The 15,231-nt window shown below is 38.1% G+C and overlaps 2 protein-coding genes across 2 annotated transcripts; both read left to right on the top strand.

Moving 5' to 3' along the window:
• The first annotated feature begins 1,745 nt into the window (after nucleotides 1-1,745).
• Nucleotides 1,746-3,301, top strand: LOC101467488 (uncharacterized). The gene is made up of 6 exons (XM_023152753.3): nucleotides 1,746-1,788; nucleotides 1,870-2,199; nucleotides 2,311-2,664; nucleotides 2,773-2,904; nucleotides 3,037-3,074; nucleotides 3,179-3,301. The coding sequence occupies exons 1-6, from the start codon at nucleotides 1,746-1,748 to the stop codon at nucleotides 3,299-3,301; spliced, it is 1,020 nt and encodes a 339-aa protein (XP_023008521.2).
• Nucleotides 3,302-11,422: 8,121 nt separating this feature from the next.
• LOC101467199 (uncharacterized) lies at nucleotides 11,423-12,902 on the top strand. The gene is made up of 5 exons (XM_076876229.1): nucleotides 11,423-11,465; nucleotides 11,591-11,920; nucleotides 12,185-12,517; nucleotides 12,599-12,724; nucleotides 12,883-12,902. The coding sequence occupies exons 1-5, from the start codon at nucleotides 11,423-11,425 to the stop codon at nucleotides 12,900-12,902; spliced, it is 852 nt and encodes a 283-aa protein (XP_076732344.1).
• Nucleotides 12,903-15,231: the final 2,329 nt, after the last annotated feature.

Genomic DNA, 15,231 nt, shown 5'->3' with positions numbered 1-15,231 from the left:
AACCCCTTTGTATTCATGGCCTTGTTTGAACTCTCAAACACAGAAGTGTTTCATCAGCACTCCTGTTTATTGGTATCGTTGTGAGTTTCCGGTGCAAGTACTGTTATGAGAACATGCAAAAGATGTAAGGCATGAAAAAGTCACAATCTATAATTGTAAGTTATTACCTTATGTGTTTGTAGCAGTCAATATACATATGACTATGTGTACATAGAAGATGTGACCACAGGATTGTCTCAGAAAATTACAGGGAGCTAACTGACTGAACTGTTTGTGCCAAAGATCAAATAGCAGTTTAGGTATTAGGTAATAATTATTTGTATTTTTTCAAAGTGAACTGGGTAAGTGGTAAGCAACTTCTCTCAGACCATCCAGAGTTCAGCAATTAAACTTCACAATCTTTTGCCCATGAAGATTCCTAACTATATCAGAAATTATGATATCATTATGTTGCCTAGCAACTACCGCCTCTGTCAGTGCGCCCCAGGGTGGCTGTGGCTACAATGTAGCTGCCATCACCAGTGTGTGAATGTGTGTGTGAATGGGTGGGTGACTGGATGTGTAAAGCACTTTGGGGTCCTTAGGGACAAGTAAAGCGCTATATAAATACAGGCCATTTACCTAGCAACTTGTTAAGATGACCATTGTTTTAGCATTTATGCACCTTTAGTACCATTTAAAGCATGCTATCATTTTTCTTTCACAAAAAATAACATCTAATTTGTCATTGTTAAAGGTAAATTATGCATGATATATTATGAAACTCTCTCTTTGCTTGGAAACCACTTACCAAAGGGCAAAACTGACCTGTTTTCAGCCTTTATGCACCTCATGAAACAGCATGTCAATTTTATTTAATGATAAAGTCTCATTCATATCCATAAATTTGAATTATACATGCCACCTGAGTAACTTATGTTCATCAAATAATGACCATCCACCACCACTGTTTCTTGCCATTTCTCATTGTGATTGAGCATATGGCTTTAACAACAGCATGAAGCAATACTGTAGCATGGACATCTACTTTTGCACTACATGTGTAAGTGGAATTAAACTGGTCATCATTGGTAATCCATTCACACTGAACTTAATTGCACTCAAATATATACGTATGTGGATGTAATTTATGAAAGAAATTAGCATAATTGGCATTTGAGATGTTTTTTTGAAAATATGTAATCCAGTGTTTTTGACAATTATTTCTATGACTTATTTTGCATTACTTACGCCCTGAAGTCCTGAAAATGATAAATAATAAAATTATGATAAATGTAAAAGTACCGTAAGTAGTAGTTTCATAGCTTTAAGATTAATGCCAATCACGACTCAACCTTAAAGTAAATTTTGGAAACTGAGAACACTACGGTCTCTAATTTATGTTATCGAAGTTAATAATGGTGATCTATGGTACACAGTTTAACCATATTAGTAGGGATTAAGTCAAAGTATTTACAGGCAGTTTTATAATGTTTTAGTCACCATATCATCTCTCATGTTCACTTTGTGTGAGTTACAGAAACCCACCATAAAGAAAACTGTGCTGTTGGTGTTGTTTCAGTTGTTTAGACCGGAAAGATGGTTGATATTATTTCCACTGTGGTAGTACAGCAAAGCACCAACATGACGAACAGCCAATCAAATTGTTCTGAAATTGTTCCCTCCCATTTAATGTGATTATATTAAGATACCCCTTGCTATAGTATGCTTAAATGGAAATGAACTAGAAGTGGATTAATCAGAAAATGCTGATCATATTTTGCACACTATTGAGCTTCAAAGTTTGTCGTAAGTTTAGAGTCAGCTTTTTTTTTCCCAATTTAACTCCAGAAATTTATTGTTAACTCATCTGCTTCATTTTATCTTCAGGATGCACAGATGATCTGTTCTTTGGAACAAAGACTATTGGTGTTGGAGAAAATGCGACCCTGACATGTGCACGCCCGACGTCTGAATATGATGCAACCTTGTATTGGATCAGGATTGTTTCTGGAAGCTGGCCTGAATTATTGGGAGGAACATTTGCCTTTGATTATGCTGGTGTTAACAAGACTCCTCATATTACGACAAAACAAGAACCTGGAACATTTATTCTGGAAATAATTGAAGTTAATCAAAGTGATACTGGTCTTTATTACTGCATAAAAGTCAGGCAGCTTGCTATGACATTTTTAAAGGGAACATTTCTGAGGATTAAAGGTGAATTGAATTACTTTGGGGGTTTTTTCAACGTGAAATTTTGTTTTTCTTTTTTTGTTAGTTAAAAAGTGGGTAGAACATGTTAATTATTTCTTCTTTTATATTTTCCAGGACTAGAACCAACTATCAATGATACCATTCAAGTGTTTCCTTCTGATCATGTCCATCCAGGAAACCCAGTGACTCTGCAGTGTTCAGTTTTCTCTAACTCCGAGAACAAAACATGTCCTCGAAATCACAGTGTGTTTTGGTTCAATGTTAGATCTGATAAATCTCATCCTAATGCAATTTATCCAAATGAAAACAGTGATAAATGTGAGAAGATTCAAGAGGCTTCCTCCACACAGAAATGTGTCTACAGCTTCTCCAAGAACGTCAGCTCCTCTGATGCCGGGTCGTACTACTGTGCTGTGGCCACATGTGGACAGATCATTTTTGGTAATGGAATAAGACTGGATGTTAAAGGTAAATTTTAACATTTTATTATTTATTATTTAGAATAGATTATTATGCATTGATATCAGTTTTTAATGATACCAAAATTCACATTCCATAGTGCATGTATTTTTCTAGAACTCACCACATGGAATTTGCAGAAGGCCACTACAGCCATCTTTCTGTTATGTGCTGTTTTGGTTACAAGTCTGGTTGTTATCGCCTACCTCATTTATACCATCAAGAAGAAAACATGTAATTGTTGTAAAGGTAATACAACTTTCCCCTTTCGTCAGTCAGATCTAAAGGTATTTAGCAAAAGCTAACGTCACGTTTCATATCATTGGTTTGTTTCAGTCAGCCTAAAGCATCTTTTAGCTAAAACTTCTGTGTTTCAAACAGATGTTGGAACAGTCAGTGGTGAGGAGCAGAGTCAGCAGGTAGGGTGTATGTCAGAAAAGTAATGGGGAAATTAATAGGTAAATACTTCTAATCATTTATAGTCAAGACCTTTAGTGTTGATGAATGTTCGATTTTTCTACAGACAGTTGAAGATTCAGTGGTTTATTCATCAACAACTTTCACCTGGAGAAAAACTGACAAAGTGGAGCAAATGAGTTCCAGGAAAGCAGAGGAGACAGTCTACACTGGTGTGAGAGATTTGTAGCAGATCAACAATTCACCTGTGGAAATTGCTGAAAATATGTGGGACAGTGTAGCACCATAAACACCACAGGGCCTCTGTTGCACTTCTGAAAATGCTCATGTAATATCTGAACAATATATTATAACAATATATTGTGTAATATGCAGTTTTTGCCTTGTATTTAGTATTGTGATTTAAATTTAGTTTTAATCTCAGAAAACTCTGAAAAGTTAGGCAGTCATTTTAATAATAAAATGAATAATAAAACTATGCTCCTTCTGGTCATTTCCACATTGTCCTCCATGTTTTTCATTCTCTCTCTCACGCTCTCTCTTAAAAGAGCACCGTTTTAATTTCTTTGATTTTATTTTGATATATTATTGAAGATGAGCAGACTGTTACGTGACTTCCTCTCAACCACAGCTTTAAGCATGGCCGATAGTGGAAGTCATAGAGCCTTCTTAATCTTAACATAAATCTTAGCAGTTTTACTAATTCTCATGTGCATTGTCTTTTGTCACAGTATAGAGAGCACATGAGATATATCACTGCAACAACTGATGCTAAAGAGATCCAATTGTTGTGAGAACAGCCTTTATATTTTGGGCATCATACCATGTCCAGTTAGAGACAACGTAAGAGAAACTTGCAGACAGACAGTCGTTTTGCCAAAGGACTTAAGTAGTTTAAATAGTTACACCTTACTAGCACTAAGTTGATTTCCAGACTGTCTTTATTCCAGTTATTATTATTAATTACCCCGTATAGATGCTGTTGCAGTCATTCCTCATAGACTTTGGTGCTTATTAACATGACAGCATGAAGCAGTTCCTGGAGATTTGTTAGCTGTACATCCATATCCATCCCACAGGTACTCATTGGATTAAGATCTGGTGACAGTCACGACCATCTGAGCACAGTAAACTCATTGACAGTTTCAAGAGACAGGATTGAGATTGTTTGAATATAGGAGATTATTCTGCCAGAAGCATCCATCATAAAATGGATATGCTGGTCATAAAGAGATGGACATGATCAGCAACGATATTTAAGTAGGCTGTGTGGTGTTTAAGCAATGCTCAATTATTACTAGGAGTTCTAAGAAAACATCCTTCACAACATTACACAACCACCAACAACCAGAACCAATGATACAAGGCAGGATGGATCCATGCTTTTTTTTTTAAAGACAAATTCTGACGCCACCATCCAAAAGCCTTATAACAAAGTGGGAATTGTTAGAGGTGGTTGTAGTCAGGAGATCTAATAATCAATAGCTTGGTGATCAGATCCCTGGCTGCCTAAGTCTGCATGACAAATTTCTTTCGGAGCGCAGCTAGAGTGAACAAGTGTACCTAATGAAGTGGCAGTGTTGCAGTAACAGGGTGCAGCTCCTGGCAGACGAATGTGTTTGGTCCGCCACAACTTTCCACACATGAGATATTTTTGAGTTTGATATTTAATGTGGTTAAAAAAGTTAATGTCATTGTTTAGAAATGTTTAAAAATATTAAATCAAATGAATAACATTTGATCTTTTATCTATCTAAAAGCACTTTCTAAAGGCCCTCTGCATTGTTCTCTTGACAAAAAAACAAAACAAGCAAAGCCACATGCAACAACTACACTGACAGACAAAGGCTTTGGTGGGCCATTTCTCCACTCTTTGACCAACCACTGAAGCTGTTTACTGAGAACAGAGCTCACTGTGCCCTTTAACAGGATATGATATGACAAAGCAGCTACAAGACTCTTTTTATATAGACAAACCAAAATGATTTAGTTTTACTTTAATGCAGAGCACAAATATTGTTTCTTTTTTGCGATTTTAAGCAACAAGCATTTACAACCAACTATCACCAACTATACAAGTGAGGTGTGTAGGAAAATAAGACTTCAGAAGTATGGTTAATAATATAACAAACATTTGAAGACATTGCCATGGATACCAGGAAGGGATACATGATTAGCATCTCCCTGCTTCTGCCAGCAGCTAAGAAAAACCACAGAAAAGGAAAAACTGTCACAGTGTGATGTGCACTTGTTCCTTCCTGTTCCACAGCTCTTATAAGCTGTTCAGTTATATTATTACAACAGTTATATAGTTTTATTCCACTTGTCTCTTTAAAGTAGATAAAAAAAAGTACTGCAAGACCAACTTCCTGCAGAAGAGAGTGAAACAGAAACAAAGCAGCTACAGTGGGATGCAAAAGTTTGGGCAACCTTGTTAATAGTCATTATTTTTCTGTATAAATCGTTGGTTGTTACAATAAAAAATGTCAGTTAAATATATCATATAGGAGACACACAGTGATTTTTAAGAAGTGAAATGAAGTTTATTGGATTTCATTGTGTGCAATAATTGTTTAAACAAAATCAGGCAGGTTACTTAGTTTTTCTAAGTTAAAAAAACTCAAATAAATTGAGTTTATCAGCGTTTTTGCCTAAAAAGTACTGGTAACTTATTTAAATCTAGTTCTAATAACAAATGGATAAAAATTGAGTTCAGCCTATTTAATATTTTTAATTAACCTCCTAAGACCCGAACCTTTCCACGGCATGCATTTTTAATTTCTCTTTGATATTTGGTCACATTGGGGCCCGATGAATGTAAAAACATTTTTTTTTTTTACCTTATCTTTGTTTTTAAGAAAAAACAAGAGCCATATATGAGGATGGTAAATGGTAAAATGGCCTGTATTTATATAGCGCTTTACTAGTCCCTAAGGACCCCAAAGCGCTTTACATATCCAGTCATCCACCCATTCACACACACATTCACACACTGGTGATGGCAAGCTACATTGTAGCCACAGCCACCCTGGGGCGCACTGACAGAGGCGAGGCTGCCGGACACTGGCGCCACCGGGCCCTCTGACCACCACCAGTAGGCGGCAACGGGTGAAGTGTCTTGCCCAAGGACACAAAGGATATTCGTTTAAAATTTCAATAGAACAGTAGCTGTATAATGTCCTCGTAAGTGGATATCAAGCCATTATAGAGCAAAATTGAGTATTTTGGTCTAAATAACCCAAAATGTGATGTCCACATATGTGGACACCAGGTCCTAGGAGGTTAAACACAATATTAGATTTTACAGTGTGGAGAGATCTTAAACATGCTGTTGGGAGAAGGCACCCTTCAAATCTGAGAGACCTTGAGTAGTTTGCAAAAAAGAATGGTCGAAAATTCCAGTTGAGACATGGAGTAAGCTTGTTGATGGTTATTGGAAGTGATTGATTGATTTTTTTCCAAAGAGCACCCAACCAAATATTAAGTTGAGGGTGCCAATAATTTTGTCCAGCCCAGTTTTTTAGTTTGTGTGTGAAACTTTTTTTTGTCTGTTTTTGTGTTGATACACTGCACATAAAGGTGCATTTTCTAGAAAAATCCCTCGGTGTTGACAATTTCAGCTATGACTAAATATCTGTGAGTACAATTAATTTACCAATCAGTAAAATTTCCTGTGGGGATCTTGCTGCTTTCCCCATTATCATAGGCGTGCACCAAGGAACAGCCTGATTTTACCTACAGTTCTTTCTGTACATCAATACAGCAATGGCTGACCTGCAGGTGCCCCACCCTTGTACTCTATAGTACTCTGATTACTTGCCATAAAAGTCATCACAAGGATGGATTATGTGAAGTTTGACAACCACACAAATGGTATGGTTTTTATGGACAGAATTTCTAGACGCAGCCAAGTGGCAGAAGGCTTTCACTTGGGTGAGGGCCTCCAGCTCACCTTGGAACGGTTTGCAGCTGAGTGTGAAGGAATGAGAATCAGCACCTCCAAATCTGAGGCCATGGTCCTCAGCCGGAAAAGGGTGGAGTGCTCACTCCGGGTTGGGGATGAGTTCTTGCCCCAAGTGGAGGAGTTCAAGCATCTTGGTCTTGTTCACGAGTGACGGGAGAAGGGAGTCGGAGATGGACAGACAGATTGGTGCTGTGGCTGCCATCATGCGGACACTGTACTGGTCTGTTGTAGTGAAGAGAGAGCTGAGAGTAAAAGCGAAGCTCTCAATTTACCCTCCCTACCCTCACCTATCGTCATGAGCTGTGGGTAGTGAAAGAATGAGATCGCGGATACAAGCAGTGGAAATGGGCTTCCTCCGAAGGGTGGCTGGTCTCTCCCTTAGAAATAGGGTGAGAAGTTCAGCCATCCGGGAGGGGCTCAGAGTAGAGCCGCTGCTCCTCCACATCAAAAGGAGCCAGTTGAGGTGGTTCGGGCATCTGATAAGGATGCCTCCTGGGTGAGGTGTTCTGGGCATGTCCCATCGGGAGGAGGCCCCGGGGCAGACCCAGGACATGCTGGAGAGATTATATCTCTCGACTGGCCTGGAAACACTTTGGTGTTCCCTCATTTTCTGTCCAGCTTATGGGTTATCAGTTCTGAAATGTGCATTTGTGACTTATACCAGTCAGGCCTTTCTGAATTGAGGTTCCCTTTTTTCATAAAACCCACAGTTTCCAGAGTCCTATGTATCACAGAATCCAGGTTCATACACAAAAGTGCAAAGCCAGACTCTGATGGTACAGACACGTGATTCAGGGTGAAGATTCTGTGGCCAAGACTGCCATGCACCTGATGGCTGGGTCAGATCAAAGAAGACATACAACAAGTGAACAAAACTGCTGAAATATATTGCTTGATATCCTGTATAGCTTAGAGATGTACCTCTCTGTTTGATGGACAGCTGGAGGCTGAATTGCTGTTGTAACTTTAAAGAGGCAGTTAAAGAACTATAAGAAGCTGGAAGAACTGAAAATATAAGACTGGCTGAGAAGAAGCTGAAATGTGATTTTTTTTAATCATCGGTTGAAAAGTTAAAACTTCTTTCAACAAAAAAATTCAGACAAATTTAATACAAATGTGACACAGCAAAAACCAAGCTAAATTCACAAAACTTTATGTTTCCTAAAATGTTAAAGCATTTAGACTTACATGCAAGTATAATTTCTTTTACTTATCTTTGCTAATGTTAATTTTTAATGTAAAGATGTCAAAACGTGTTGGATTTTTGAATTGTTTTCATTTAGTATGCATATAGATCAATTCCCACTTACACATGTATGTTATTAATAAATGATTAACCTTCTGGTAAAACTTCACTGATCACTGTTGTTATGAAAACATATTTAGTTGTACATCTGTGTTGGTTTACATTTTATATATCTATTCTGTATAATAATGACCAATTTTTCTTCTTTGGCTCTCGGAGGAGGCGGACGGACTTTTTCTCTTCTCCCTTATCTTCCCTGCTTCCCTGCTTATGTCCTTGTCTAGTCTCGTGGGGTTTTTTTGTATTTTACCTGGAACACTCACTCACAGTCTGTTCTCTAAAACCTAAAAGAGGAATTATGGATTGGATCAACTGGTCCCTAAATGCAATCGACACCCCTTCTCAACGAGAAGTTTGGGCTCGGGTGAGCCTGAGTGCTGAAGATATCTACCTATTCGGAACCATGGTAACAGGGTTCTGGCGGATCGGAGCTGGCTTGGCCCTGACTTATCGAAGAATTAAGGAAGCGGAACTGGCTGTTCAAATCCCCACAAGGCTGCCCGCTGGGATTGGAACGATGGGAGAGGCGTGAGTTTCTCAAAATGGGCTCATTGAGTCAGCACGGATAAGATCTTGGAGAGGCTACGGGTGCTGTGAATACTCAGAATAAGATCTCTGACTGCAGACTGGATACATCTCTGAAGGGCTAGCCCGGAATAACATCTCTGGGCACAAATCGGATGACATCTCGGGGAGGCACACTGCCGTGAGGTCTCAGAATCGGCTCCTTGAGCACAAGAAATGACAACATCATAGAACGCAAGTATGGCGAAGCTCGCGGCTCTCCAACGGGAGATTGAGAGACCAGTGTTGGACTGTAGAACTGCTTTGAAATTCATATGAGCTGTTCGCACTAAAGTAAAAAATAACATCAGTTATGCGGATACCCCTTTGGCGCCAGCTGCAAGGCCGGAGCTGAACAAAACACCCTGATAACGACTGTGTTCAGTCTGTTCCTTCCCATTCCATGCAAGGCCACCTGGCTTGGCTGGTAGACTGTTTACTTAGCCTGGCAGGGCGAAGGACACTGTCTCAGCTGAACTATGGACACGCACACGCACACATACACTGATACTGATAAGCACTCCTGACACATCACCCTCCCTACCCCGGATCCAACGTCACCTCCAATGCTTACCTCCCCTCTGATGTGGACATCGGGTCAGCTGGAGGCGCAGTCGAAGATTGCAGCGGTCCCAGATCAGATGTACACACTGGAACTCTTTCCCATGTTGCTGTCTGTGTTTATTGTGCTATGGTGTGTTGATATCTGTGCATTCCTGTATTATCCTTCTGTGTTACACATTTTGATGTTTTTTTCCTCGCTACCTAGCCTGACCTGTCTCCCCAATGTGATGTTTGTGTATTGTATGTATGGTCGGCAAGGTCTGTCATCTCGGATGTCGGCAAAAGACCTGCAACTGACAAATAAAGGCTATCTCATCTCATCTCATCTCAATCATATCAGTTTTCTTCATTTTAAATGTGAAAATGGACATCACTGCTACATTAATGAAAGAAAGCTACCCAGCCAATCATATATCTCCCAGCTGAACACTTGCACAGAAATGGAAAAGAAAGACAGAGTAGCAAGAAGCAGAGAGGCACCTTAGAGAACAGGGAGATGTTTTCCAAGAGTCTGTTGAGGGTGTTTTTTAATGGATCTAATTTAAAAAAAATATTTAAAACCTGTTTATTCTCAAAGGCTTGCACTTATCGTGTGTGTTAACTTGAATTTTATTTCTTTGTAAAGTTTATTTTGTTATTTTTTAGCTTCATAGAGTTGGTGATCTAAATAGATTTTTATTTTTTCATCTTTTATGTTAAGCACATTGAGATTATATAGCACATTTCATTATAAGTAAATAAAATGACCATTGCCAAACAGGCTGTTCTTTATGGCATTACAGCTGGAACTCTCAGTCTGTATCTTTGATTGGCTTTTCCTGCCCTGTGTCACAAATGTTTCATAGGATAATAGGATTATATGAGAGTTTGTACTAATAAGGTCAAGAGCCAATTTATACAGGTCTAAAAAATGTTTTTGTGGCCATTATTTAATGGCAAAAATTAAAAAACCCAAAAGGATATTTTGATTTGATTATTTGATTATTTAGATGTTCTGTGCTGATGGGCTGAAGATGTGTTTGACAAATCTGCAAAATATTTGTAGCTTTTCCCAAAAACCACATTTCAAGATGTCACTTTGACCGGTGGTGGTATCAGGTTTAAACAAAAAGATATAAGGGTAACCTAAAATTAATCTACCTATTTGCATCCTTAATTGTTACAGCAGGACTGAACACAGCAACACTCATCAGCTACCTTCTTTTACACCTGCCATGGATGAGTACCTGGAATAGCTTAACTCTTGGGGTAACAAGACCAAATGACACGCTACACATCTCCACAAACCAAGACCACAACAAAATATAATATAAATGGTAAATATATTAAAACTTTAAGAAATAATTCAGTAATAATGTTTTAACCAGTTACCCGTGTTAGAGATCCCGATTTGTCACTTTAGTTTGTTTGCTATGTGTGTGATGAGTCACTATTTGCTTGTCTGCTTGGACAAGTGGTTATTGAGAGCTACATTTATGTTTGAAAGTTAATGCCCTCTCATGCCATTGTAAATAAACATTGAGTCTTTGCTTTGAGATTGTGCAGGATGTGGAACACCTAATGACCTAGAAAGTGGAACTTTTCAAAATGTGTTTAAAGCATAAAATTTGATTCAACGAAGACTCAAACTGCCATCCCTGGTGTAGTTATGCATGTTTGTGCCACCATCCTACATTCACTTTCTAAAGTAAACATTTTTGCTCAATCTGGCAATTCAGGAGCATTTTAATGAATTGTTTCCAATAATAGGAAGAAATGGGCAATGCATCAGCTTAGTTTGAGGACTTGTTGTGCAAGATCAATGTCACAGGAAGTGGCCTTCTGAGTCTATGTTTTGTGATAACCAATCAGATGTATGTGACAGTGTGACATGGAGGGTCCATGTTACCTCCTCCACCTCCTACACACTCAATGAAATACTTATTAGATCCCTAACAGAGGACACTGTCAAAATGTTTTTGTTCTGGGTTACACTGATTCTTCTTCATCGAGTATGTAAGTGCTTTCTTATTCTATCAAGTATTTTTTCCATATATGTAGGTTGGTCTTACATTTCTTTTTTCAGTTTTTTTTTATTGTTATTGACTGTTTTATATTTTATATTTTTTGTTTCAATTTAGCTGCACTCATTCCAATAACTACAGCTCAACTTGGGGGACCTGTCAACTTTACATGTGTTCTGCCCAAAACTGAGACCGGCCGAAGAGATATCCACTGGTACCATCAGAGAGCTGGTGACACACTGAAAATTATCTGGACACTGAAAGAATCGGCAACACCTAAGTTTGCACCTGCATTTGATAACTCAAGATGGGAAGCTAATTATGATAAAAATGTCAGCAACCTGACCATTCTGAAAACAAATCAAGACGACGAGGGAATCTATCACTGTGGGTTTACAGAGTGGCTCCAAGATACTACATGGAGCGGAACGTATTTGTTAGTAAAAGGTAATATTGTGATTTTTTTTTCTCAGCAGCTAAAGCTGTCTCATGTAAATGTGAAAAAAAAAACAATTAAAATGTCAATAAGCATTTTTGGAAAACCTACTAAACTTTCAATTTATATTGAAGATGTTTGCAGTGATCTTATTGGTTGTTTTAAGTGAAATATATTCTTAAGAATTTTATGACTAGCATGCATTACACCCATTTTTCTCAGGCTTTCAAAAGGTGCTTTATTGTCACATTTGTCAACACATTTGTATTAAACAGGAAACACCCAGACAGCAAACTACACTGTTGTTCAGGAGAAGACAGTCCATGCAGGAAATTCAGTGACTCTTCACTGTTCACTATTTTCTGATGCTGAAAATAAGACATGTCCAGGAGGTCACCACGTGTTCTGGTTCAGAGAAGCATCTCATCCTGATATCATTTACACTGAAGGAAACAGACATCATGAATGTGAGAAAAGATCTGAGGCTCAGCGGAGCTGTGTTTTTCGCTCTTCTAAAAATGTCAGCTCCTCTAACGCTGCGACTTACTATTGTGCTGTGGCCACATGTGGGCTGATATTATTTGGAAATGGAACTAAACAAGAAATGGGTATGACTATGAAATATATCATATCAGATAAATATTCATCTCTTTTAGAATCACTCCTAAGATGTTTTCTTTGTTTTGCAGTGCAAACAGCAGGTTCTGCATTTATTGCACTGGTGATAGCAATAATCTGCTTGGTTATTTCTCTTATTCTTAATGTTATTTTCATCTGTTGCCGAACTCCAGGAGCAGCATGTGAACAAATTAAAAGTAAGTCGTTTAAAATAAATGAAAAATCATAATAATATCGCTCTTCTTAACATTAAAAGGAACTTTCAAAGAAATAGGATTAGTAAAAGTAAATTTACATATCTTTCTATACATTTTATTATTAATATTGCTGACATCTTGCACATCTCATTATGTAGGACTCTATCAAGGTCAATAAGTTATTATTGAATTAGCCAGGTTAGAAACCCAATTTTAAAAAATAAAAATCAAGTAGATAATATTCCTCTTTCATCACCGTTATGCACAGAAAACAGCTCGTCACAAGCAAGGCGAGATGACTTGAGCCAAGCTGTGGATGACAGTGTAAGTAATAATATGGCATCATATTTTTAGTGATTTCTAACAACTTGATGTAATTATAAGAATTTTATTATTTCGCATAGATTGAAGGTGAACTGAACTATGCTGCACTGCAATTCTCTGGAAGGAAAACGACAAGAGGAAAGAAGAAGAAGGATGAACTGGAAACTGAAGAAAGTGTGTACTCTCAAGTAAAATGCAGGATGTGAAAGTGTGTCGGTTGGGTTATAGTACTGATCTTTTATATTGAAAATAAACAAATACAAAGAATTTGTTAGTAATTTTACTAAAAACATGATGCTTTACATTCATTGTACCTATTGTGTTTTCCTGTTCTTGCTTTCCAGGTTATTTATTTATAATATGATGAATCAAATTAAATGAATAGTAATACATTGTATTACATACATAGTATACATGAGAGGTGGGTCGAGTATCCAAAAATTATACTCAAGTAAGAGTAGCATTACTTTAAAATATTATTACTCAAGTAAAAGTGAAGAGTAGTCGTCAAAAAAGTTACTCAAGTAAGAGTAAAAAAGTACTTGGCAAAAAGACTACTCAAGTAGTGAGTAACTGTTTGAAATGTCCAATTTATTTTTTAAATAAATGCTATCAGACAAACAAAAATAAATAAATATATACATTTTAGTATTTTCAACAGATTATCAACAAAATAAGGCACAATTCTAATTTCCAGATTTCAGTTTTTCACAACATAGAGCTTTTCTCACTAATACCTACAGTAAATAATATAAATATATAAACAGTGCAAACAATTTCCAGTGACACGATATGCTGTAAACTTGATATTCATTTTTGCTCCAAATGGAACCGCACCCTCAGAGAAAACATTAGAGCGAGGCATCTTCAACATATGTTCATACAAGGCAGCTCGGTTACCATAAATTGTATGGGTGTGCATTTATTTCTGCATATTTAGCAAAAATGTGCCATTTCTTCACTCAGTGAGGTGATGGTTAAGCTTCAGCAGCAGTTTGCTCTCAAGGTTCTTTCTGTGAAGCTTTAACTGTTTAGGAGTGAACAGGAGTCCTGCATGACTTTCAGCTGGAGCTTTCCTTCACAAGCGCCAGATGCAGGAAGAGCTGTACTGATTTTGATCGACAGCTTCTTGATGTGAGGAATGCCATGCAACAGATCCACACCTCCAGTGAATGGACATGAAAGGTACCTCTCCAGCCCTACTTCTGGCTTTCCTGACCCCATGGATCCATCATCTTCGTCGAATAGGCCGCTGTTTGTGCTGGCCTCATCCAGCTGTGCGTCAGTGATGTCTGATGAAATTGAGACCTATGGAAAGATGTATGGTTTTCAAAAGAATTAGGTCTGGTCATTATAGTGCTGTATACACTGCCAAGCTGCAAATGTTTGTTTGGAGCTAGCCTCCAAAAGCTGGGCATACACTGTGTGCTTTTTGGCCCATTTTGAGACGATTTTTCAGTCGCGCAACCATTTTGGGGATTGGCCCGAGTTTTGCCTACAATGCAAAATGTTGTTCGCTGGATTCACATCTGCAAAGAAGACTATTATAAAGCAATGGTTCAGTCCTGACATTTGTATGGAATCATTCTTGATACGATGTCTTATCCGTGTTATTAATTTTGAACATACCACAGCAAAATTAAATAAAGCTCGACCCACGACTGTTGAAGCTTGGAAAATCTTCCACTGAAAATCTTTTCAGTGTGGTCTCACAAAATTATCACGACTACAACAACCATGAAAAGAGTTGGATGGACATTGCTGCTCAATCACAGCTGCCTGGACAATGTTTTTCATCAGTAATTTAGCAAAGTTGATGGTGGTGTGTGTGTCGGTGTGAGTGAAAGACAGAGAGGGAGAGCGAGAGAGATTTTGTATGATAAGCTTCATGTTATGGACGCACGGTTTGAGCACTCAGGTCGCATCAGAGCATCAGGCCGTATAGTGTGAGACCTGCATCGTGACCTATGAACTTCTAACCCCTGAGATGTAATTGTACAGTTTGAGCAGGAGCTGAATAATGTGACTGAAAAAAATCGCAGTGTTTTCCCAGCTTAATGCAGACTGTTTAAACTAAACAAGCTGCTGTTTCACATATTAAACCCTGTCAGCCGCAGTATTGCCTTCTGTTTTAACAGTTAAAGCAGTAGAGACGAGCTGTTTACATGTGCGTGGAACTCTAG

Source organism: Maylandia zebra, linkage group LG2 (genome assembly GCF_041146795.1).
Source record: "Maylandia zebra isolate NMK-2024a linkage group LG2, Mzebra_GT3a, whole genome shotgun sequence".
In the NCBI taxonomy this organism is placed as follows: Eukaryota; Metazoa; Chordata; class Actinopteri; order Cichliformes; family Cichlidae; genus Maylandia; species Maylandia zebra.
Note: the sequence above shows the minus strand (reverse complement) of the source record. Positions and strands in the feature narration are given on the sequence as shown.

Coding starts and splice junctions, on each gene's coding strand:
- LOC101467488 (XM_023152753.3), top strand. CDS start 1,746: ATGCTGATCATATTTTGCACACTATTGAGCTTCAAAGTTTGTC. Junction 2,200..2,310: donor AACATTTCTGAGGATTAAAG/GTGAATTGAATT, acceptor TATATTTTCCAG/GACTAGAACCAACTATCAAT. Junction 2,665..2,772: donor AATAAGACTGGATGTTAAAG/GTAAATTTTAAC, acceptor GTATTTTTCTAG/AACTCACCACATGGAATTTG.
- LOC101467199 (XM_076876229.1), top strand. CDS start 11,423: ATGTTTTTGTTCTGGGTTACACTGATTCTTCTTCATCGAGTAT. Junction 11,921..12,184: donor AACGTATTTGTTAGTAAAAG/GTAATATTGTGA, acceptor TGTATTAAACAG/GAAACACCCAGACAGCAAAC. Junction 12,725..12,882: donor AGCATGTGAACAAATTAAAA/GTAAGTCGTTTA, acceptor CTCATTATGTAG/GACTCTATCAAGGTCAATAA.